General features: G+C 40.1%; 1 protein-coding gene across 5 annotated transcripts in view; it reads right to left on the reverse strand.

The window, feature by feature from the left end:
- Positions 1-277: 277 nt before the first annotated feature.
- Positions 278-26,686, reverse strand: part of LOC133543181 (transducin-like enhancer protein 3-B) — a 57,482-nt gene continuing 31,073 nt past the window's right edge. For 2 of the 5 annotated variants that reach the window (XM_061887684.1, XM_061887683.1), the window contains exons 8-21: positions 24,395-24,599; positions 23,936-23,952; positions 19,875-19,997; positions 18,075-18,125; positions 17,532-17,693; positions 13,488-13,623; positions 11,292-11,467; positions 10,679-10,755; positions 10,308-10,557; positions 7,898-8,145; positions 7,622-7,769; positions 7,089-7,239; positions 4,464-4,540; positions 278-1,491 (exon numbers count right to left, since the gene is read on the reverse strand). In XM_061887684.1, coding sequence (XP_061743668.1) covers positions 1,384-1,491; positions 4,464-4,540; positions 7,089-7,239; positions 7,622-7,769; positions 7,898-8,145; positions 10,308-10,557; positions 10,679-10,755; positions 11,292-11,467; positions 13,488-13,623; positions 17,532-17,693; positions 18,075-18,125; positions 19,875-19,997; positions 23,936-23,952; positions 24,395-24,599 — 1,929 coding nt within the window. In that variant the 3' untranslated portion in view covers positions 278-1,383. Of the gene's footprint in view, positions 1,492-4,463; positions 4,541-7,088; positions 7,240-7,621; positions 7,770-7,897; positions 8,146-10,307; positions 10,558-10,678; positions 10,756-11,291; positions 11,468-13,487; positions 13,624-17,531; positions 17,694-18,074; positions 18,126-19,874; positions 19,998-23,935; positions 23,994-24,393; positions 24,600-26,686 lie in introns of all 5 variants that reach the window. The other 3 variants (XM_061887682.1, XM_061887680.1, XM_061887681.1) reach the window with 2 other exon arrangements.

Here is a 26,686-nt window from a genome sequence, read left to right on the forward strand (position 1 = left end):
TACCGCAACGTTTTCAACAGGATACTTGGCGCGAAATTTAAAATTGCAATTTAGTAAACTAAAAAGGCCGTATTGGCATGTGTTGCAATGTTAATATTTCATCATTGATATATAAACTATCAGACTGCGTGGTCGGTAGTAGTGGGTTTCAGTAGGCCTTTAACAGTTAATCGTTATTGGCATCGGTCGATCTCACGGACGATTGGTGTTGGCAGTGTAAAACCCTGATTGGCTCATATTTGTTTCACCATTGTGCTTAAAAAATAAATTTAAAAAAAACAGTTCTCGATTTATTAACAATTTTACAATTCTTCCCAGTGCTGACAGCTTTTGCTACATACTTTGGTGTAACACAGTGGGATGCGATCCCCTTTTTGTTTTCTGTGGAAAAAGGCTAACTTTGTCATGTAAAAAAAAACAATTACTCACTCCAGTCTTTTCAACATGAACAACACTAGATTCAGTCTCTTGTGTATTTTGTCTGCGTTTCTCCCACAGGATTCTGAGGGGAGGCACGCGTCATTCCACGTCAAACCGGCCTGACAGCCACGAGCGGCCCGACACATTCCAGGAATATCGATAAGACACGAAAGGACAGAATGTTTCCAATGGTTTAGAATGGACTGAAGTTTGCCCGTAGTTAAGAAATCAATGGTGCATTTCGGTAAAAGCACATTGTCATTAAGTTCATGTGCTTCTGCTGCCAACTGAGGTCCAAAGGGTTGGGCTAAACATTAAACATCTGCCAAAAAAACAAGTCTTCCAAAAAAAAAAAAAAAAAAAAGGAGACAGCTAGCACAGACAGAGCATTACACAATTAAAAAAACAATCTTATATACAAATATGAATGACATTTACAACAAATTGTATCAGTGTCTTGCTGGGTCCCCACAGTGGCACAAATGAGTGTTTGGCCCGGCTGAATCTAAAGCCCACATCATCACCTAGATGAAAGGCCATTTAAATGTTCCGCAATGTCGCCCACTTTGTGTTGAGACAATCAGCTCACACAATGTGCTTCAAAGAAAAATCAGTTCAAAAGTTGCCGTCTATGATTTTCTACCCCACTCAGATATGTTCTCACAGAGCGGCAGCCAAGGCAAACCTACCACAAGTACACCCAGGACATGAAAATATATATATTTATAATATATATAGAAAATGTCTATTTAATCCGATATGTACACTTTTCACAAGACGTCTGTGGACGGCGGTCCACAGTGGTGAAGCGCTGCTTCACTGGGCAAAAATACAAAAGAAAACATTTGAAAAATGCCAAAAAACGTGAACCCCCTGCAGTGGACATATCCCAGGGTGTATCGTCACTTCCTGATGTGTTCCACCTTGCAGGTGGACGGCGGGGCGAGGGGACACGAGGGCGGTCTAGTAGATGACCTCGTACACTGTGGCCTTCTTGTCACCAGAACCTGTCACGATGTATTTGTCATCCGCTGAGATGTCACAGCTCAGGACAGAGGACGACTCCTTGGACTGCACAAATAAATAGAACACCGGGTCATGGTTAGCTACGTATGAACGCCAACGTGCGAGGCATTCAAGTGCCCTGCGGGAGGTTTTAGCAACCGCCCACTTTAGGAAAAAGAAAGCACACTTTGACTGGTAACATCTTAAAGGCCTACTGAAATGAGATTTTCTTATTCAAACGGGGATAGCAGGTCCATTCTATGTGTCATACTTGATCATTTCGCGATATTGCCATATTTTTGCTGAAAGGATTTAGTAGAGAACATCCACGATAAAGTTCTCAACTTTTGGTCGCTAATAAAAAAGCCTTGCCTGTACCGGAAGTAGCAGACGATGACGTCACCGGTGTGAGGGCTCCTTACGTCCTCACATTGTTTTTAATGGGAGCCTCCAGCAGCAAGAGCTATTCGGACCGAGAAAAAGACAATTTCCCCATTAATTTGAGCGAGGATGAAAGATTCGTGGATGATGATATTGATAGCGAAGGACAAGAAAAAAAAAAAAAAAGAAATAAAGTAAAAAATAATAAAAGGGTGATTGCATTGAGACGGATTCAGATGTTTTTAGACACATTTACTAGGATAATTCTGGAAAATCCCTTATCTTTCTATTGTGTTGCTAGTGTTTTAGTGAGATTAAATAGTACCTGATAGTCGGAGGGGCGTGTCCGCGAGTGTCTTAAGGAGGGAAGTCGACGGCAGATACAAGGACGGCGCAAACGCCACAGATCTCCGGTAAGAGGCGAGTTTTTAACACAACTTTCTCCCTGAAAACTGCCGGTTGACATTTGGTAGGGATCCATGTTCGCTTGACCGCTTTGATCCATAGTAAAGCTTCACCTCTGGGAATTTTAACATATTTGATGTTAAAACTGATAAACATTTTTTTTTTTGCAAATAATCATTAACTTAGGAATTTGATGCCAGCAACACGTGACAAAGAAGTTGGGAAAGGTGGCAATATACACTGATAAAGTTGAGGAATGCTCATCAAACAGTTATTTGGAACATTCCACAGGTGTGCAGGCTAATTGGGAACAGTGGGTGCCATGATTGGGTATAAAAACAGCTACCATGAAATGCTAAGTCATTCACAAACAAGGATGGGGCGAGCGTCAACAATTTGTAAGCAAATTGTCGAACAGTTTTAGAACATTTCTCAACGAGCTATTGCAAGGATGTTATGGATTTTACCATCTACGATCCGTAAAATCATCAAAAGGTTCCGAGAATCTGGAGAAATCACTGCACGTAAGCGATGATATTACGGAACTTTGACCCCTCAGGCGGTCCTGCATAAAAAAACCGACATCTGTGTGTAAAGGATATCACCACATGGGCTCAGGAACACTTCATAAAACCACTGTCAGTAACTACAGTTGGTTGCTACATCTGTAAGTGCAAGTTAAAACTCTACTATGCAAAGCAAAAGCCATTCATCAACAACACAAAGGAATGCCGCCGGTTTCGCTGGGCCCGATCTCCTCTAAGATGGACTGATGCAAAGTGAAAAAGTGTTCTGTGGTCTGACGAGTCCACATTTCAAATTATATTTGGAAACTTTGGACGTGGTGCCCTCCGGAACAAAGAGGAAAATAACCATCCGGATTGTTATAGGTGCAAAGTTCAAAAGCCAGCATCTGTGATGGTATGGGGGTGTATTAGTGCCCAAGGCATGGGTAACTTACACATCTGTGAAGGCACCATTAATACTGAAAGGTCCATACAGGTTTTGGAGCAACATATGTTGTCATCCAAGCAACGTTATCATTGACGCCCCTGCTTATTTCAGCAAAACAATGCCTAGCCACGTGTTACAACAGCGTGGCTTCGTAGTAAAAGAGTGTGGGTACTTTCTAGGCCCGCCTGCAGCCCGGACATGTCTCCCATCTAAAATGTGTGGCGCTTTATGAAGCGTAAAATACGAGAACTAGAATCGTAAAGAATTCCACTTTCAAATCTTCAACAAATAGTTTCCTCAGTTTACAAACGTTTATTGAGTGTTGTTAAAAGATAATGTGATGTAACACAGTGATGAACATGCCCTTTCCCAATTACTTTGGCACGTGTTGCAGCCATGAAATTCCAAGTTAATTATTATTTGCCAAAAAAGACAAAGTTTATGAGTTTGAACATCAAATATCTTTTTTTTGTAGTGCATTCAACGGAATATGGATTAAAAATGATTTGCAAATCATTGTATTCCGTTTATATTTACATCTAACACAATTTCCCAACTCATATGTAAACGGGGTTTGTAATAGGTTGTCGCGCAATATATAACTACATATGTCAGCAGCTAAATTGGGAGTCGTAACTTCGTTTGAAATGTGTTATGACTTAGAAGCCAAATAATATATCGTGATATACACTTTATTGCCAAAAGTATTTGGTCACCAGCCTTGACTCACTTATGAACTTGAAGTGCCATCCCATTCCTAACCCATAGGGTTCTATATGATATCGGTCCACCTTTTGCACCTATTACAGCTTCAACTCTTCAGTCCACAAGGTTGCTGAGTGTGTTTATAGGAATTTTCAACCATTCTTCCAAAAGCTCATTGTTGAGGTCACACACTGATGTTGGTCGAGAAGGCCTGGCTTTCAGTCTCCGTTCTAATTCATCGCAAAGGTGTTCTATTGGGTTCAGGTCAGGACTCTGTGCAGGCCAGTCAAGTTCATCCACACCAGACGTTGTCATCCATGGCATCTGATGACTGTTCCACGTTGGAAATCACTGAGCTCCCGAGAGCTGCCCATTCTTTCACAAATGTTTGTAGAAACAGTCTCCATACATAAGTGCTAGATTTTTTACACCTGTGTTTTAATTAGAACACTTAATTTTGATCATTTGGATGGGTGGTCAAATAGTTTTGGCAACATCGTGTACATTTTTATCGCTGCAGTATAGGTGACAAAGTAGATTTCAGGCCATATCGCCCATCCCTAGTTTTGCTGTTGTTCGACGTTGTTTGATACCTGGAATATGCTGGCTCCATAGGGAGTCCTCCATGCGTTCAGCAGGTTGTCCTTCCCTGTGCTCACAAACCACTTTCCTGCAAATACAGAATGAAAGTCTTCAGAATACTATCTATAGTCTAAGCACACAATCTTCTTAGAGACTCTTGTTGAAGAACATTATTGCACAATGACTAAATATCAACGATCATAAAACCCTAATTGGGGGCAATAGCCTGACATAAGTGATCAGAAAGCACATAATGCGGGCTCACACTTTTTCCAGTCAGACAATTATTCAAATCACCTTCTAATTACCCAAACGATTAGTGGGCTTTCGGTGTAATTAATGGTAGCAAAGCCTAGAAGAAGCATCATTTGAATAAAGCAGCTACAGTAGTTTTCGGGGTGAGTCGTGGGTGTTAAACAATAATGAAATATCATTTGTGTGCAGTATTAGTTTGCAACTTATGTGCCCATGAGCAAAGCAGTTTGAAGAGAGAATTATTTTTCTCGATGGTTATGTCTGTTAAATAACTGCTTCCATGTTAACCCCATGGGCCCCGACAAAGTGATGTAAGCCGTTGATGTGTCTTTCACGCGCGCGTGCCAGTTTTTTTGTTCCTTCTTGACACTGCAGTGTTAATTGATAAGGTGTAATGGGTTCTAATAAGTAGTTCAGTCTCATGATAGCTGCAGCATGCCCATGGTTTACATGGTTCGTTCACAACTGTAGTACTGTGAGACCTGCAGCTTCTATTCATCTGAACTCCAAAAAGACCGTAATACTTAGGTGAGTGGCAGAGGTTTACAGTGGTACCTCGTTTTGTTTGTAAATGTGTTGGACCAAAAATCAATCTTTAAGAAGGACAAACACTTTTAGAGACAAAAATATTCAAGTAAAAAGTCTGCCACTTGTGGACGACAGATCAGACAGCGAACAATAAGGCTATGTCTACACTAAATCGTTTAACCCCTTAAACAATAATTATTTAGCCTAAACCCCGTTTCAGCCACGCTAATCCAGCGTTTAAGGTGCCCCTCCTCAGACAAAGTTTTACACGGGTAAGTCAGTTGTGTAATTCTTGAATCTCCGGCACTTGGCTTTGTATGGACTCATTGATCGTTTACAAAGTGAGTTCGGAAAGGAAGTGATGCCAGAAAGACCACACCCACACAGGAAGTGACATCAGAAAGAACGCGTCACAGCCAGCTTCATAATAAAGCGGTTTCATAACTCGTAGGCAACCACTGGAAATATGAAGGTGAGCCATCCAGACATGCCCGTGTTTCTCCTTCCTCTACATGTACAGTCGCTTGTGGAAATCACACATGAATACCTTAAGAGAAAGCGATTGCAGTTATTTCAGATACAACACTTCTCAGATGGCAAGAGAATTTTCCAATGTCCGGCCAGGTCAGCTGTGTTTCTACTAAGCGAAAAACTTTGTCCATTTGTCGAAGAGACAATGAGAATGCAAGCTCCCGTGGAAGTGATAAAAAGGGTAGTATGTGCTTTGTATTACCTGGGTGTCGAGGAAAACAGTGAATGCATTTAGACAGGCAAAGCAAACTGTATCAGTTATTGTCCGCCATGTATGTCGCCGACTCAACGTCTAGGTCCAGAGTATATAAATTCACCAAAAACGAATGGACAATGAAGGTGAAGGAAAACGAGTGAGGAGTGGTTCTGACCAGATATCTAGATCCCTAGATAGATTGATGTAAAATGTTCTTTATCACATTGTTTACATGTCTAATAAAGATTTGATTAATGTGTGATGGCTCAGGTGTGATTTGCTACAATAGGGGCCCCACAGCACACTGGATTTCAGTTAATTGAAATACCACAACACTGGATATTGTTCAGATAAGTTACATTTAAGTACTTGCACACACAGCAACACTGGAGGTGACGATGACGTGTGCATTTTCCTCGCATGCATATCAGGTCACGTTGCGCCGGCGGACAAAGGGGAGCCGGTGTCTTAAACGGTGGCATTGTTATGTGTGGACACGGATAAGGTTAGGTGTGATTTATCCTGGATAACCTTGTCCGGCTTAGTTAGTTTGGTGGGATTTCTTTCTGTAATAAGTATTACTATTATTAGATCTAATAATTAAAACAGTAAAGTTATTTTACAATGGACATTGAGTATGTGCTTTTATCGCCATTTTGTGTCTACTTTTAAGTTTGTGTGACATTAAACGAGTAAAACATCAATACACTATTTTTTCCCCTATTTGTGGGGTTACGGTTAGAAGAAACACTTAAAGCAGTGATAACTAATTGATAAAATAAAATAAAATAAATAAAAGTAAATTCAATGAAGAAAAAAAAAGAAGAAAAAAAAAGCCTCAAAATATTTCGACTTTTCCAGCAAAATTCGTAAAAAGCTGCCCAAACTCATAAAATTTAGGCTGAAATAATCACACAAAAAGGCTTCAAAATCCTGGAGGGACTGTTATTTTGGATGACAGAATGATAGCCGAGATGGATTATGAAAACAAAAGCAAAATTTAATCATACGAAAATTGGAGCGTACAAAACCTGAGATACCACTGCACATGAAAAAAACATTTAACATGCTGCCCAGCCAACCAAACCTCTAGTGTGGTAATAATGCAATAAATAACGTTTCGTACCACAGTAGGCAAACTTGAGCGAGAGGACACAGCTTTCGTGCAGATGTAACTGGTACTTGTCAGGCTTGGTGTGGTGTAACACTTCCACATTGCTGCTTTCCATGCCCACAGCCAGCCATTCTCCAGTGGGACAGTAGCCTAGAGAGAAGATCTGAACAAGAACAAACAAAATAGATTTGTTTTAAATCCGTGAAACCTCTTAATTTTTAAAGGATGATCAATTTGGAATTTGTTAAAAAAGTGAGACAACTTTGAAGTTTGAACCGCAGCCATGCACGGGTGGGAGGTCAGGAAGTCGTCCAAGCATTACGTCCTGTTACTTCGTTACTCATTCGTTATTAAAATGAACAGTGGTCAACTTAACACTGACGCAACGTTAATAATGTTAACATTCTACTTAAAATGTTACCTGATAGTTACAGTTTTTATAATGACCACAGTTCATTAATATGTCCATTATTATTGTATTTAACGGACTGTGTTGAACACAATGAAAAGGAGAGATGAACATGTTTGATTAAGCTTGTCTGTACCTGTGAGGTAAAGTCATGTTGCTGGAGTTGCCGTCCTTCTCTCAAATCCCAGGAGCGGACTGTGTTGTCCAAGCCTCCAGTCCAGAGCTTGGTCCCATCATGGGAAATGTCGATACAGCTGGCTCCATCTGTGTGGCCCTGGAACTGCCTGGAATAAGACAGAAGCAGAAGAGGAAGCCTCTACAGTTCTTCTCAATTCTTAAAATACTGTGAGTGGTGCGGTTTTAAGAGCCATAATATGCAAGGCATTTTTATTGACATGTTGGGAGCACTGACCTAACAAGGGTCTGATTATGGAGGTCCCACACCGCTATGTTTCCATCGGAGCAGCAGGAGAAGCAGACCTTGGCATCGGGACTTATCGCCAGTGCATAGCAGGCTGGGGCAGAGGAGGTAAGCTCCGCCTTAATGCGTGGCGTCTGTGATGCCAAGTCCCAGATGGTCAGCGTGCTGGCCTCGCCACCCACGATCAGGGTGCGGCCGTCAGGCAACAGCTTGCAGGAGCGGATGTAATTGTCCCGGTTCTGGAGCGGAAACAAGTAGTGAATATCCATCCATCCATCCATCCATTTTCTACCGCTTGTCACTTTTGTGGTCGCTGGGGGGTCGCTGGAGCCTATGTCAGCTGCATTTGGGCGGTAGGCGAGGTATACCCTGGACAAATCCCCACCGCATCGCAGGGCCAACACATATAGACAGACAACATTCACACTCACATTCACACACTAGGGCCAATTTAGTGTTGCCAATCATCTTATCCCCAGGTGAATGTCTTTGGAGGTGGGAGGAAGCCAGAGTACCCGGGGGGAACCCACCCAGTCACGGGGAGAACATGCAAACTCCACACAGAAAGATTGTGAGTCCGGGATTGAACCCAGGACTGCTCAGGACCTTCATATTATCATCCAAATAAAATGAGAATATTTTCAAAATCTAAAAAAATCTAACAGTTCAGAAAATCCATATAGATAATATGGTGGTACTTCGGTTTGTGTACGTTCCACTTCTAGTCTTGATTTAGTTTTCAACGTACATTTTCGGCTATGTTTTTATCCGGTTTTTGTATAGCGTCTTGATTATTGGTTGACCAAACATTAAGCGTGATATACTACAGTAGTACCCCAATTTACAAAATGGGAGGCAGCTCTTAACACAAAACACTTCAATCAATGTCTAATATTGAAATGAATTGAAATAAAGAACATTTAAACAAATAAATAAATATATTTAAACTGCTTATACGTCAATCACCACATCAGCAGCTTTTCTCGATTATTTTCATTGATAAATGTCCACCAATTAGTTATTAACGTTTTAGACAATACAGACTCCTGTTTCAGTATGGTGCAGACGAGCAGTGATACGCTCGAATTGCTTCACCAAGTTAGTGACATGCTCGGTCATTTTTTGATGATTTATTTCTTTATTTCAATGAATATCATCCACATTTTTCTTTTTAGTACAGTCTTTCACACGCACTCCTTTCCATGGTTGGAAAACAAAGTTATGTCCATTTCTAGCTATAAGCTAATACTATCGAGTAAGACCAGATGTTCCGGGCGGATCTTATGGCATTCACTGTAGCATTTGCCATGCCAATTAATGGCAGGGATATTTTTTACTGACATTTTTTTTAGCATCTTCAAGCGTAACAAATAGCAGATAGACCGCTGTTATCTCAAAACACTTAAGTTGGGCACTCTTAAGTTGAAATACCACTGTAGCTCTCATTCTGTGGAATTAGGTGTCCAAACAAAGAATCACGTGTTGGTGATCAGTATCTGTGCTTGATTTATTGAGTACAATAGTTAAAATAAGGCAATGATGAGGCGAAGAAAGCTTTGATAAAGAATGTGAGAAACTATTGAATGCAAGAAAAAACTGCTGGTAGCAAAGTATGACGGTAGTGTGTATGGTTCTCCCCTTTTCCCGAGTCACTGATCACTGTTCACAATAAAATGCTACAAGTATCAATTTCATTGCCTGGAACGGAATACTTTTTTTTTACACCATTTCTTATAGGAATAAGTCATTTTGTTTTCATAGGATTTGCTTTCCGCTGACCTTTTGTAATGGATTACTAACAAAATCTGAGGTAGAGTATCCCTGTATTAAGACTTCAGTACCTCTCTAGTAAACCTGAATTCTGCGGTTTTCTAAAAGGCCTCTGCATGTCTATCATGTTAAAATGATGTTAAACAGTATGAGCTTTAACAAGAAATACAGGCAGGAGACGGGGAAGGAGTCAATACCGTGAATATTTTTTGACGAATAAAACAGCATCCTGATGGCTTTATAAGACTGAATTGCACTCCCAATGCATCTGCGGGTGTTTTAGGCCATATGAACAGTATGAAGCCACAGTATCAAAATGAGAAATGGGAAGCAGTTGAGAGGACACAATGAGCTGGGTAACAGCAGACAAGGTCAGCCAATCAGAACATATTTACACAGCAGGACTTTTTTCCTCTGTAAAGGATTATTTCAGCACAGCACAGCCAGGCACTGCTGAATTACTCACAATTCGGTCCAACTAGAATTTGGAGTTGAGCTACAGTTGGATGGGGAAATCAGGCTCAAGCAATGAGCTGTCATACAGAGAGTATATAATGTATCACTGCTGCCTGGAACCCTGTGAAATAAGGCATCTTGCCATGACTTGCAAGAAACAAAAACAACTAATTACCAGACAGTCGAGTTGGGACACAGGGCTCTTGCTGCCCGGTTGGCTGATGTCCCAGATCTTCACACAGCCCTTGCCGCCCGTGTAGACGTGACGTGTGGGGTTGCTGATGGTGACAGCGCACACAACTTCCCCGTGACTCAGCGTGTTGATCTGACGAGCGTGGCGTGGGATGCCTGGGCCTACAAGTGCGTCTGGAGGGAAGGGCACAGGCTGCATCTGACCGTCTGCACTCACATGAAAAGAATAAGCCCTGCAAAGGAGTCAAGGGGGAGAGGAGAGATATTAACTTTAGTCTCCTGTCATTTTGACACAGATTGTTAAAAAGATAAAATTGTTTCGTAACATAAAGTCATAAAAGCTCAAATACTCACGGCTTTCCTCCTGAAATGGAAGTGAGGCTGGTTGGGAGCCCTGGAGCTCTCATGTGGGGATGAGGGTCAAACCCCGCCTGCATAAACAAGTAATGAGTGGCATTAAAAACAAATTATACCGCGCTGATATAAAATGGGATGTTAAAATACTCAAGTTAGAAATTATGTCACATTTAATCTGCTAGCACCCTGAGAAATAGTAATGTTTTCAGACAAATCCCTTGAAAGCCGTGGATTCTTCTCGATGGCAGACAAAGAAGCTTTCCACAAGATAACACAACTTGCTACTACTAATCAAAACCTGGGAGATTTTCAAACATGACATTCATTTTGGGAGCCTTTTAAGCCTTTAGAACGCTAACTAGGGAACATCAAAGCCATGGAAGCGCGGCGGTTTTTGCACTTTTCCATTTAGTACACAATGAAGAGGAGCAGACATATTCACAACGAGTTATGGAAATACAGACTGAACATTTAAATGCCTGAAAGTCATTTGGTAAACACATTGTACAACAATGAGCTAAGATGGATCATTTACTTGCGTAAAATGGTTTTGCTACAAGTATATCATGTGTCAAATGGACATTTAGAACCATGAAGATAACATATTTACAATTGGTGAGCGTCCATACGCAGCAGCCGCAGCAGCCACGCTCATCTGAGGTGAAATAAGGCCAGGGTAGACACCCGCATTGGCCAAGGATCCATTCATTTCGTGATGACCCATCATCGCAAATGGCGTGGCGTAGGAACTTGCAATAGACAGCGGTGTGCGAAGGGCAGGGGCAGCTTCAGAGGAGAAAAGATAATTTCAGTTAGTTACATACAAACTTTGTAGACAATTGAACACTTTATATATCACATTATTTGATTTATTTACGTGAGTCCATCACTTAATGACAGTTGTGTTGTCTTTAGCTAGACTTTGAAATAAAGTCATGTAGTAAACGGCCAATACTGTGAGTTTCCCATATAGCGGAACCATTTCCAAACTTTTAGATCGAGCCAAATGTGCCTTCATGTGCGAATCTTGTCTCGGTGTAGGAATTTTTCATTAATTCATTTTTTGTTCCGCCTGCAAACAAAAAGCTGAGCACAGTATTTTATTGAGGAGGCAGAACCCTTCACATTTTTTGCTCACTGCCTGACATTACCAGTCACTACGGTGTGCCGTTTATTGATAGGTTTTGTCCATTTTGAGTCCCAAAAACTCAACAGACCAGCGTTAAAAAAAAGAGAAAATTGCTGTGAAGTTTAAAAAAATAAATACTATTTGCGAGGAGTACATTAATGGTGGTCAAAAGTATGGAATAATTGAAGAGGCAGGTGTTGTACTACAGTAAGTTTTAATTGTGATGAGACCGGATTTTTCTCAAAAACGTATTTCACAGTGGAGAAAAAGACACTACACTTTAGCGGCACAAGAGCCCACACATGCACACCCCCTTCTCCCGCACACAACCCAGATCCCGGCCCCCGATCTCACCCACGTCCTTCTCTGTCCCTTTTTACTGCTTTCTCCTCAGCTGATAGTCACTGTTAATGTTGATGGCCTTCCTTTTTTTAAATGTTTATTATTGTACAAATATTGTTGTTAAAGTTAAGGGTTTTGTAATTTCTCATTGATTGTGAAACCACCATAGTGATTTTTGTGTATCAGCGCGTGTTGCCAGAGCAGCGCATACAGCACAGTTCAGCTTGTTAATTAATATTAAAGTTGATCTATAACCCCTTATGTGTGTTTGATATACAGTACTGTATAGCACTTTATATTCTGTTCAAAGTGTACAAACCATCACTAAAATATGGACTTTTATCAAGGCTGCAACCCATTATTCGTAATTACATTGTTTCTTATGGAGAAAATTTCTTCACTGTACAAACTTTTTGATTTATGAATCTCTTTTAAGAACCAAATAAATTTGTAAATTGAGGTTCCACTGTACATTAGTTTGTTGCAGCCCAAACTGGATAAACTTACTCCACTGCTATGGATGTAATGATATGAAAAATGCATATCACAATTATGAACAAAATTATCATCATTATCGCAGTATTGTTGAATGGGCTCAAAACGTACTTATGCATTCACTGATATATTGACATTTTTTTAGAAAGTCCACTATTTTGCTTGTTTTGTGTTTCTTTTGCTTCACTGATAAGAGTGTTTTGGCAGGTGTTGTGGTGTCTGTTCAGCGGTCCTTGAATGGGCTGTAAAAACACCCCTTTATCCAATTCCTCCAAGTATATATATATATATATATATATATATATATATATATATATATATATATATATATATATATATATATTGATCACTGTGTACAATTGAATAACTTAGTTGCTTAGACAGCAATGTGTTCATAAAAGTTTGGATTGGAGTATGTCTTTTCTTCAAGAGAAATACATCTTGTATTTACATTAGCATTTAAGCTGGAACGTCTGTGAGTTTATAAAAGTGTGGCTATCAATCACGTTTTTTTGATCATTTGAATTAAATTTGTTTTTATCGCAGTTATAACTAATATAATTTATTGTGACAGCCCTAATTGCTACAAATAGATTTGGTACTACATGTTGAGAATTTTCCATGTCAATGCATTGTTGTTTAGACATTGTTTTTGTTTCCCCAACAGCAACAACCAACCACCACAGATGGATCAAATTCCAGTTGTAAATATTGAACACTCCCAAATACGATGGTAAACATGAAAGGTTATTTAAAACTTAGTAAACTAGCAACACCACAGACTTTTCTGTCGTTATGCAAAGTATGTTTACAGTTCAGGGGTATGAGAGTGTCTACTACCTAATGCTTCCATTCCAGGAGGTTTGCCCATTGTCAGAGGCCTCAGTCCAGGAGTGGTGCTAGTTCCTGGTGTGGGCGCCTCATTCCTGGGCGTAGGTGTGTTGGATTTCAGGCTCGGTGTTGACGACTTGTCATTCTAAAACAACAAACACCTTTTAGTGGTTTTGCACATTTGTATTGTAAGAGCAGTCAATAGTTCTCAGCGATGTGGAAAAGAAGTGTGGAGAATATCAAATGTCCTGAAGGAACACACCTGCCTGTTGGAAAAAAATGTAAATAACAAAAACCTAGGCAGTTGTGAAAACTCCCCCTGGAAAAAAAATCCAGAGTGACAATCCAAACAGACAGCTCAGAGTAATCCAATCTAACACTGACAATTCATTACAGCCATGGTTAGAGTGGTTGGCGTAGGTCGAGGTATAAACCTTTGCTAAGAAGTCGAGCTCGTTAAACATAGCTGGACAAGCTAGATGATGGCCCAAACACATAATTAAGCTCTGTCTTCTTTTCCCAATCAAGGGAAGAAAAGTCAGGGTTTCGACTTGGGGAAACACATTAAAAAGGGCTGTAGAGAAGCTGGCTGGGTGGTGTAGTGGAGTGATGTAGTCTACAAACCTTGAATGGTATAGTTTAGTGCTGTGCAATATCACAATATATATCATAGTAAGTGCAACATAAAAATGTCTGTCGTATGATGTAGCTTTCGCTGCCGCTGTTTCACCGCTCAGTAAGTGCTCTCTTTCTATCTGTGTGCTTCTAATTGTTATACAGCTTTTGTTATTCCTTCTCCAACATACCCACAACAGAATTAGCCCTTCAGCTAGTCCTACACCCCAGTTTACCGGACACCACACCATAATTATAAGGGACTCCATTACCCGTAACATACAGCTTAGTAAACCAGTTATAATTAAGTGTATTCCCGAAGCCCGAGCACCCGACATTGAATCTAATCTTAGAGAGCTAACTCACAACAGGCCTAATAAACACAGTCAACAGGCTAATCCCACCCAAAGCTACCCGAACGTAGTTGTACTTGTTGGCTCCAATGACACTAGATTGAGACAACCAGATATTACAAAGAGGAACATAGCTAGGTCTTGTAATCTCGCCAAAAAGATGTGTCACCCTCGAGTAGTTGTCTCGGGCGCCCTGCCTGCGAGAGGCAATGATAAGAGGTATAGTACAGTAGATTAGTCTGGTTTAACAATAGCTGGCAAGTTTTTGTTAAGAACAGGGACTAACGTTTATTGATAATTGGCCCTCTTTTTGGGGCAAACCGAGCTTGCTGAGGAGGGACGGCCTTCACTCTCACCGGGAAGGCGCAATCACTCCAACCGGGAAGACACCATCACTATCTAGAAACATAGATTACTCGTTGAGTAACACTTGACTAACTATACTAGAGAAAGCTTGGACACAGGCAAATACAGTGTCTGTCAGTCCGGGTGAGGAGTCAGTTAAGCTAGAACTAACTAATGCCAGGCTGAAAAATTCCTGCACACACAGCATTTCTCATAGAATAATAAATGACTCACATAATGTTTTTTCTGTAGTGACAGTGCCAGAGGTATACATGCATTCTATTGAGGAGGCAATATATAAAGCGCTACATCTATCGCAGCAAAGGCAAATAATGTCAGGATCCCCACCATATCAATTTCTATATGTGATCAAAATTATTTAAGGCGCACCACGCAAAAATAGACTAATGTTATTAAAATTAGTATTACAGATACCATTAACAGAAATGCCTCAAAACAACCTCTATAATGGGCTTTTTAAACATCAGATCATTGCCTCTCAAAAGTGCTATTAGTTGATGAGGTCATTAAATAATAGCGTTAACAATCTTAACGCCATTGGTCTCAGTGAGACTTGGCTAAAAACAACAAAACAAATGCATAAAGTGACTCGGTATTATCTTCTACCCAAAGCTCTCGTTTGAGTCACACTAAAACAGCCTTCTTTTATCTCTGTAATAGCGCTGAAATTCATCCCATTTTGTCAACCACCAACGCTAAGATCATTATTCATGCATCCTATACGTCTCGTCTCGATTACTGTAACGTATTATTTTCAGGTCTCCCTATGTGTAGCATTAAAATATTACAGTTGGTACAAAATGCAGCTGCTAGACTTTTGATAAGGACAAGAAAGTTTGAATATATTACACCTATACTGGCTCACCTGCACTGGCTTCCTGTGCACTTAAGATGCGACTTCAAGGTTTTACTACTTACGTATAAAATACTAAATGGTCTAACTCCATCTTATCTTGTTGAATGTATTGAACAGTACAGAATGTCCCCCAGAGATGTGTGTTCTAAGAACTCTGGCTTATTAGTGATTCCCAGAGCCCAAAACAAAACTGCAGGCTTTAGAGCATTTTCTATTCTATTCTATTCTGTACCCTGAAATGCCCTATTGGTAACAGTTAGAGATGCTACCTCAGTAGAAGCATTTAAGTCCCATCTTAAAACTCAGTTATACACCCCATCCTTTAAATAGTCCGTTTTTAGAACAGTTCATCTGCTGTCTCTCTTTTCTGCTCTGCACCCCTCTCCGGCGTGGAGAGGTTAACAGGCGGCCACAAATCAGTTTCCACGGAGGAGGCACTAGCTTTTTAAGTCGGGACCCTGATGGACTACTGCTCTATGCATTAATTAGTGACAGCTCTGCGCTGCTGACTTGTCTACATACAAGAGGATCCATTGCTGGCCTCACTAAGGACTCAAATCTCATATTATTTACTCTATCCACACGGCATTTATTGCACCGGTCACCCAAGAGGCGCCCCAACATCCGTGGTGCCTTCCAAGGTTTCCCATTCTGACCAATGGGTTGAGTTTTTTCTTGCCCTGATGTGGTATCTGAGCTGAGAATGTCATTGTGGCTTGTGCAGCCCTTTGAGACAAGGGCTATATAAGTAAACTTTGATTGATTGATCCGTCATAATTTTTACGTCCGGGCTGAAACTGTAACTGCTGCAAAACTGCTATTTTGCGGGATCATCGATGTCAACATTGAACAGAGGGAAAGCACAACAGAAGCTATAGTGACAAAACCCAAACAGGAACTGGTACCAAAAAGAGGAAAAATGAACTGCTTTGTTTGGATTAAAAAACTCAAGGCACCAACCAAACAATGGTAAGCTAATTTGCAAAACATGCCTACAATGAGTCCTTACTCGTGATTTGAACACATATATTATTTTCTATCGTTTGAAGACATGTCATGAACAGTACAGAGTCTGTGTTAAAATGTGACAAAATACTAATGTTATCTCAAAACCACAATGGGATAAAACCACCAAAAAAGCAAAACAGAGTCTTTGTCCAAAGGCACAGTTTATGACAAGAAGTCCCGAAGACACTGAAAAATTACAGATGTCATATCTAAATTCATGTTGGTCTAGTATACACCATCGATTAGAAGGGCTGGTATTAGCAATACTTTTTTATTGTCTTTTAATTTGGCATATCATTTTAATACATAATGTGTTTTATAAATGAAAGGAGAACAGATAAGTGAAATTAGTATTAATTGCATGTGTATATATGCATACTTATAAGAAAAAAATACTATATTGTGATATATGTTGTCATCGGGATATATGTTTATGTCTATATCGTAGAACACAAGTATAGTTCATGTCAAACCAGTGGATCAGGACAATGTTGGGTAGTAGCATTTTAAGAAAGGAAGGAGGAAGAGATGAGGGAAAATCAGGAAGGAAAAGGCAGCACGTCTCCAGCTATTTATAACCTCAGTGAGGAAGAAACAACCATTTATTGGCTAAGCCATAAAGGCGATTGAGAAGAGTAAGCCACGGGGTTTGATTTCCACAGAGTGCATCGACCCACTGCCCCTTCAAGCCCCGCATAGTAGCTAACTGCTAAGCCTCCTGGATACTAGGCCTGCACACAAACACCCACTTCACTTGACAAATACCCTTTAGTCTGTCAGTTAAAACCTTTTACCCCCCTCCAGAGCACCATCATTTCACCAAGTCGATTTTTTTTTCTAAAGAGTGTCACTCACAGCCATATGGGCGTGGTCCTTTGCTTTGGAGGATGGTGTGCTGCCCGAGGATGCGACAGAGGCAGGGCTGTTGGGTGCTGCGTCCTTTTTGAGGAGCCGTGATTTGTCCAGTCCGTTTTCTGGGGGAGAGTGAGCGGGGCTAGCCCGAGGGGTGGCTGGATCCTACAGAGATAAACGAGACAGACGAGGAGAGCGATTGAGCAAACAGACCAGAGGAAAGCGACTGGCATGTAGGTCAAACAAACTGGGGCCTCATGTGCAAACACAGATAATATATAGACCTGTGTGTGCTCAAACGTTCACACACACAAACACTCCTTATTCACCTGCTCCTTGTTATCATTGTCTTATTTTATGCATGAATGCCAAAAGAATTACAACAAAGAATACTCACACCCTTGCACACACAGCCAACATTAGGACAGACTTATTGGCAACAATGTGGATGGTGTTGATTTCCCCCCCAGACAGCTGTGTTTAGTCTCCATGCACCATTCACACTGTGGAATGCGGCTGAGCGGCTTTGTTCTAACTCAGTCTCACCTCATTGGAAACATCCACCACTAAGTCATCGCTTTTGTCACCGTCACTGTCCTGAAATGAAGACAAGGCAAACACAGGACAAGGTAAACACAAATAGTGTAAAACACGTTTAAAAATCACTAACACCTTGTACAAAGGGAATAATTAAGCAAATTAAGTTTCAGGGATGTGAACACTCTTTGAGGAAAAAAAGAGGAACATTTCTGTCAGCACGAAGTACTGCCACGCAAACCCCTAAAGAAAATATTAAAAATCAAGACTACTGTACATTGTCTGCAAATGGGTGCATTTCTACACTACCTTTTACCTTTAAAATTATTTTCATTCACCAACCTTATTTGGCTGTCTTTTTGAAACTTACACGTCCAATGTAATGTACCACTTATTTTCTTGTTTATTTAAGTAGGTATTTACCTAACATTATTAACACTGAAAGCGTAATGTTCGAGGAAAAACTTGATGCACTTACAACACTTAAGACCTTTAGTATGTAGAATTAAATTATGGAGTGGAGTAAGCAAAGAAGTCAAACAATTTAATAATATGATCCACTTTAAGAGGCTGTTCAAACTGGAAGTGTTCATCAAAATGACTCTTCCTTGTAATTTGTAAACATCTTGAACCTTATTGAAAATGAGATATAACCCATCTCATTATGGAAATTATAACTGCTTATCAAGAGAACTGTTGTATTTCATTGATGAAAATTGTGTTACAATATAAAAATAGGAAGTGACCATATGTGGCAGCAATAGAAATTAATAGGAAAAAGTGTAAGACTAAACACGCTTTGCTTCAACTTACTCCTTTTCAGACATGTTAGGAGAAATGAGAAAATGTAAATTGTATGATCTAACATTGTGACTGCGTACATGTTCGAAATACACTTAAACCAAACATATGTAAAATTATATAACATGCATGCAAATAACTCAGAAAAGTAACAACTCAACCCTGAAGCCACACCCCCTCAGGTAATATACTTCCGGTGTTGTGACCTGTGTTTACAATCAGTCACATCAAAAATATACCTTCTTGCTAGTTAATAAAAATACTCTCGTACTACAACTGGTTCGGAACAAATAAGCTAGCTCGATGGTTAAACTAACTGGCGACTTTGATTAGGTCGGCCCATCCTGCAACTTAATGTAGCGTTAACAACAGTGAGTACCTACGGCTGAGGCAAGCATTCAATAATTTTTTTTTAGATTGTATTTTATGGATATTTCATAAAAAAAACACAGAAGTTATACTTGGATGTAAAAACGAATGTTCGAAAATGTGTTTTTGCCGAAAAATTCTAATCATTGTCAACAATTTCAATGTATGTTAAGGGTAATAAGTGGGGAATAAGTGAAAATTGTGTTGACACAATTTATACAGTAGACGCCACAATTATAATGACAAAAGTATGCTTTTGAATTTTCCTAATAGAAACCTGAGAGGGACACGCAGTAGAAAAAGAATGGATGGATGGGAAACTTTTATCACTTGGGAGTTGGGTTAGTTTTCCTGAAACTTTCCTTAATCTTCATATTAAAAATATAATTGTTGGGGATTTCAATATGGTTTAAAACGTGCACAAATCAAGGTCCATAAAGACATGCTTGAATGACTTAACTAAATTCATCCAATGTCTTGTTTTCCCCACTTGCTGACTTTTGTCCATATCGTATAGTAGTGGGTAAACGTTACATCCAGAATTTAGCTATTGTCAGTGTGTTTAGGTTTTGTCAGGTTTGCGTGCGTTGAGCAAATAATTGCGCTTGCTGATGTTTCGACAGAAGCAAGCACACTCACATATCTGCTCATGCTGTCCTTGTCATCCACTTTGCGTTTCTTGGGATCAAGTCCATAATCTGACGAGCCACGGTGCTTTTCACTTGCTGCCCGCAAGCTGTCCGATGGTGACACAGAATTATTCTGCAAACAAACAAAATACAGCTTTATCAGTGTACACCAAACAATGATGACGCTTTAATCACTTATACGGAAAGAAGAATTAATGGTAAAAATAGAAAGGAACTAACTGAGCCTCTAGTCAGTTATTTCCCTCCACCTTGACATAAGTGACAAGTAAACACATGAATGACTTTTGTAAAGGACAGTGCCAGATGTATGGGATGAAGAAAGCAATGCTCTGCCAACTTTGAGCTAACACTTTACTTAAGTCTAGACATGACTCTGGGATGTATTCTTCAGTCAAAGCTGTGGCAATATTGACTAAAGCCAAGTGCACGGTGGCGCTGGAATGATTTGTGATTGAAGAAGAAGGAGAGGACAGAGGGGTAGCAGCTGAGAAAACCCATCATTTGTGAAAGACGAAAACAGTAGCGACTAAAGCAAAGCTATGTACAGGACAGATCAAGGTGGTGAGAGCAAATGAAAACCGAGCACATGTTTGTGTTCAAACATCCTGACTAATCCACAAAGTAAAATATTCGGATATACGCTTGGAGCAACGTTAGCAAGTTTCAACCAAATAAGGATATAGGCGAATATAGTGGACATTAAAAACTTGAGATTTGTAGAACAGTAATATGGAAGTGGCCAGAGTCTCTTAGTTTGAATCTAATAAGTTAATAACTCGTGTGTGTGTGTGTGTGTGTGTGTGTGTGTGTGTCAGGTCAGAGACAACAGATTGTTAATGGACTGACAGCAAGTTTAAAAAAAAACAAAAAAACATTCGCAGTGAAAATTAGCGCAGATAAAAAGGGGCCATTGAAAAACTACAGAAATGAGTGCATTGTGGGGATACAATGAAGAGAGTGTCACCAACAGGGAAAAACAGAATAAAAATAGGCAACAAAGAGATGTGAAAAAAAGAGGGAGAAAGGCGAAAGTAAACTGAAAAGGAACTTGGCAAGTAATGAGAGCATAGCAGTGTGGCAATGGGCTTCTCCCCACTAGTGGGAATGCCCTCATGCACTGGCACTCTTTTAGGAGCTGAAAACAGGGTTTTTGTAGTCTGGGCATCGTCGGGGAGGCGCAGCCAAACAGGCTGACAGGCATTGATGTAGAATGAGGAGAGAACTCTGCAGCAATTCACCCTTGTCTTCATTGCAAAAGAGAGACACACATTAAGTTGTCGAGGGAAAAGTCTGACATAGGCAAAGAATGTCAAAGAGAATAGGTTGGTACCTCAATTTACTAGTACATAAATTAAGATTAATTTGAAATATGAGCCGTCCCTCGGCTATTTGTTATGCTTTAAATGTTGCTAAGATAATTTGAGTTACGAGCCTATTCGACTGCCGGTTACAGTAGTATTTGTCGCAGGGCTGAGCCGTTTGAGCAATCAAGAGTTGATATTTTATTACACGTCACTGTACCTGCTTTGTTTGTTTACACAAGAAACATTTGTTTTGATTATACAGTACAGTTGACGTGCGCATTTGAGTGCCGCTCAGAGATCGACACAACCTGCCCACCAACTATCAGAATTGAGAAAGTTAGAGCACAGAAGAAAAGCACGACCGACTAAAAGAAACAAGCCATTAAAAATGTGTCCCAGTGAATCAGGCCTGCCGCCATGTTTGCTGTTTTTCAGCTTGTTCTGTTTAGTCCTAATTTAACAAACAGTACATTGAGCACTACCTTGGTATACAAACATACATATCTCCTGTAGTCAACACTTAATTTGTCTTGTTCGTCACTCAAATACGTTTGTATACTACACAAATGATTATCGAGTTTGTGTTGCCCCTTAGAAAGGGACACTAACCATATTTTTTATAAGCAGTTACTTTATTCCTCTGCTTTGAACCCCGCGGCTTATGGTATGGTGCAGCTAATTTATGGCCATAGTGTTTTGTATTCAACAAATAGTTTTCATAAAACACAAGCAGAGATATTGAAAAGGTGTGTTAGGCGCCAGCGCCCCCCGCAACCCCAAAAGGGAATAAGTGGTAGAAAATGGATGGATGGATGGGTGTTATTGTTGGTTCTATGCCGCCATATTTTAGGTGAGTTCGCGCTCTGCAGATGCTGCAGATTTAAAATGTACTTCCTGTTTTGTGCCTTGAATTGGAAGTATATCGCGTTTCATTTAGGGTACTATGTGTCTACAGCGTTTCTGCTCAAAAAGGATTCCTTTTACATCACTCGAAGCAACGTTTGTATTTCTCAATATGACAAACAACTTATACTTCCTAAACCGACCCATGTGTGAAGTCTGTAGGAGTGTTTTCCTGCATATTTGTATATGCTATCGTAATGTAATAAGGCTAAAATTGTTAGCATAAGCGAATACACTGACACTTTTACAAGTGTCTTTGTTAGTATTATCAACTTACAAGGACAATCTTTTTGTAATGTTTCAATTTCGTAAATTCACCAAAACATCACCGTGGAAATATTGAATCTGTTTAGCTGATTGGAGAGCTAGCTTCCGCAGCATATGGATACATGACAATGACAAGGCTAGTTTTTTTATCATCCGTTTTACTACCGTGTAACAGGCACTGTTTGTAAACAATTAAGGTATGTACTGTAAATAAACATTTACAAAATCTTTCGTAGCGGTATACACCAGTGACTTATGGTCCCATGCGGCTAATATATGTAAAAATATTTATTTTTTTCAAAAATTTGATGGGTGCAGCTTAAATGCTGGATAGTATGTTAATGCTAAACAATTCTATCATATTATTTCATTAAATATTGCAGCTGTTTTTACCACTATATAATGTTTTTAAAAATATATTTCTTATCTAAAAGTTAGTTTTTCTTCTTAAAAAGCATGTTACATGTTAAAATTTTGTTTTTTTGTGAGGGCCAAGCGCGGATTAATAAATAGATTTTAATGCATTTTAATGAGCGGGGTTGATTTAGGATATGAGTGTTCTGAGTTACAGTATGAGCTCGGTCGTGGGACAAAATGTGTTCGTTGATTGAGGTACCACTGTAATGCCGGAAGACTGTTGCTCTATGCCAAAAATGCCAAATGCTTTCATTAACACTAGCACCCCTCTCTACTTTGCCAGCACACTTCTCAGTCTTCTTTCACAACTAGCCAGGTCTTCATTGGAAATTTCTGCAGCAACTTCTGAAACGAACTTGATTGACAGAATACAGCCTCTCTTTGTTTGCACGCCTGTGACCTTTAAAGGGGCTGCTTAGACTCAATCACCCTTTACTTTCCACAGAGTATGGTGTTGGATTACAACACACAAGAGAATAAGAAGCCCTGAAGCCTGAGTGGGTGCACACTGAGAAAAAGGTGTGACAGGATCAGGTAAACCCGCACTGGCGGATGCTTGTCACGACACAAAATGGAGGCGGTTTGGGATCCCTTCACAAAGGCCAGTCAGTGGGAACCTAATCTGGCCCCTCCAACAGAGCATTACGCTCCAGTTATCTGAGCGCTATAATCCAGTCCAATAAACACGGACTTTAACATGAGAGCAAGGAAGATAAAACAGCAAGCGATAGGGATGGCAAGTTGACTGACTGGTGTATAGAGTTAACGAGAAGTGGACTAGAAAAAATGTTTACAAAGAAAAATGCCAGGAGAAAAGTAGCTGAAAGGGATTTGTATAAATACAGGAGAAAATTCACTAGTGGTAGAGGAAAGAATAGAAGAAAAGTCAAAGTCATTTTTAATTGTAATGAAATTAAAGCCTACTAATCCGCTCCCTGCGATTGGAGTCGTTTTCCTTCTGGATTAGATGGTGCCTTCATATTTGGCAGACTTCACCATTTGCTTTCAGTCAGCCAATACCCTTGTGCAAGAGCACTCTTATACACAAAATGTACATCGGGTGGCAATGGTCTCGATGGAGCCCTTTTGGATAGACGCATTCACCAACAAAGTAAGAACACACACGGGACACAGAAAAAGATGGAGAGTAAAAACGTACCGTGCTGGACTCACGTTCTTTCAGAGCAATAGCCAAAGGTGAGTGAAAAGATGAGGGGCCAAGAGAGGGAAAAAAGCAAAACACAAATTAGTATGGATGTAACAACATCTCACTTCTTTCATCAGATACATGTAATATAGTAGTCAGGTCAAAGATCAAAGTAATCAGGTCAAAGATCAAAGCAATGTGCAATGTGACCAACTATGCAAAAACAATTTCAGGACTAGAGTCTAGCGAGGCATCATTTACAATACATGCATAGGTGGTAAAACTCATAATTTTTAGTGATTAGTTTGTTGTCGCTGAATGGACCAGTGCCAATGGTCTTTATATTTCTAATTATAGATCATTGACAGTCTGTAACCATACTTACACCCCATTAAATCTAGTCAACACATTTTCACATGTTAATTTTGAAAACTATTCAAATCTGTGCGTGTGTCATGCTGTGCTCCTCACCTCTGTGCTCCAGGTCGTGATGGTTCTTCTCATCCTTTACAGGCAGGTGAGCCTGGCTGCCGAGAGCACCAAGCGCCAGCAGGCCAGAGCCAGCACCAGTTACAGGAGGCAGGCCAGGTGGCTGCAAACCCGAGGGGTGCGGGGGTAGCTGCACAGGGGGTCCATGGGCTGCGTGGGAGAGGTGCTGCGCCTGCAATTGCTGCTGCTACAAACAAGTACAGGGAGACAAGAACGAAGAGAAGACAAGTGGGTCGGCTGGGAAGTGAATCCATGAATGACTGCACTCTATGCATGCATTAGAGCTGGCTTACACCAACATTACAGTATTTCTAGGCCAATCCATTTATTCATAATATCAGGCTGACAGTGACTGACACACCTCATTCACTAGCCTCTTTAACACGGAGATTCTGCTAAATAAGAGCATCAAGGCTGTTACAGTCGATACGGTATTCATCATCCATTGCTTATTTTACGGAACCATGCAAAATGTGATAATGTAATTTTTTTACACAAGGACACTGAATCCAGCTATCCAGGGGGATTAGCATGTGTTTCAGAATGGAGAGGGACAGATTCATAAGAAGCAATATTATTTACATCATGCCTTTACAAGCATTTTGGGTAGTAGTAGGGATGAATATCATTAACATTTGAACCGATAATCGTACCAAATCCGTACATGAAAAATGGCGCCAGTGCTTAAATGGTGCCTGAACCGGTACTTGAAAAATAAAAAAAATTAAAAAAACACAAAACCTTTTTTATTTTCATGAAATTCTGTGACATTTGAGTTGAACAGTCTAGTTATTTAAACACTTCAATTATATCTATTAAATGACAACTAAGTAATATAATCAAAAGTAAGTAATACAAATACAATCCACAACAATTTAGCAGTTTTATTTCAGCAATACAGAATATATAGAAATTCAAAACACTGATTTTGTAATATTTATGTTGCTCTTCATTCCAGGGGTTTGTCGATGTAACCTTGTTTGCCAAAAAAGTCATTGGTGCAGAATGAGGAATTGTTTTGTTGTCAGTGGCCACTGGCTAGCCTAACACGCTAACCGTGTTATACTGTTAGTGTGTTAAGGACAGTAATAAGTTTAAAAAGAACAGTGGACTCTGTGTGCTACTGCTGGAACTTTACATTACTTACAAGCGTTACGTGTACAATATCAATTCCAAGCACTTGTTGCAAGTGGCTGACATCACATTCATTTCGCACCAAAATGAAACATTGATAGCTATTTTTGGTCAGGGTACTACCGCTTTTACCTGGCAATGGTGCCATTATGGAACTGAGTATCGGTGCCCATCCTTAGGTAGTACAATTTATTTTTGTGCTGACAAAATAAACAATACAGTAAAACTACAGGATTGTAGTTTTTTTTTTTCCCCTAAATCCTCCACAAACCAAGCTGGGGGATCGAACCCACGCAGTTTGCTCTCCAAATTACAAAACACTAAGACATACTTCTGCGGTATAAAAGGAGGTAGTAAGTTTATTTGTTGATATTTTATAAAAGTGTGTTGTCTTGTCTGCAGCATTATAGCCAAAAAAAAAAAATCCACAAAAAAACATCCGTCCATCAATCAATGGCCAGTGCAGTCTTGCACAGAGCAACACTGTTGAGTCAAGACTATGGAATTGCCTTGGTTTCCAGAGTCAGAGCAACTGTCTCACTCGGTACATATCCATTCACTAAATTAGTTCTCAAATAGTTCGGCTCTAAATGAGCATTCTGTAACCCATGGAAACACCTTGAGCCGATCGTGTTTGGTTTCTCAAAAGTTGGACTAACACAGCTGGATTATGCGATTGAAAACCAGACCTCTCGAGCGGATGTGGGCTACCGAGGGGACCCTTCATATTGCGAATGCGCCGGTCTCAACGCGTGGGATATAACCCGCAAGCAGATACCATTAGTTCAAATCCCGGCCGAGTCATACCAAAGACTATAAAAATGGGACCCATTACCTCTCTGCTTGGCACTCAGCATTAAGGGTTGGAATTGGGGGTTAAATCACCATAAATGATTCTCGGGCGCGGCACCGCTGCTGCCCACCGCTCCCCTCACCTCCCAGGGGGTGATCAAGGGTGATGGGTCAATTGCAGAGAATAATTTTGCCACATATAGTATGTGTGTGACACTCATTGGTACTTTAACTTTTTAAATAAAGACATAAGCAACAATTGCAATGAAGAGGAGACTGTTAATTTACTTCACGAATGAAAATAACAAAACATTTTGAACTACATCAATAGGCGACCTAAAAGAAACG

The sequence above is a fragment of the Nerophis ophidion genome, linkage group LG25 (assembly GCF_033978795.1).
Source record: "Nerophis ophidion isolate RoL-2023_Sa linkage group LG25, RoL_Noph_v1.0, whole genome shotgun sequence".
NCBI lineage: Eukaryota > Metazoa > Chordata > Actinopteri > Syngnathiformes > Syngnathidae > Nerophis > Nerophis ophidion.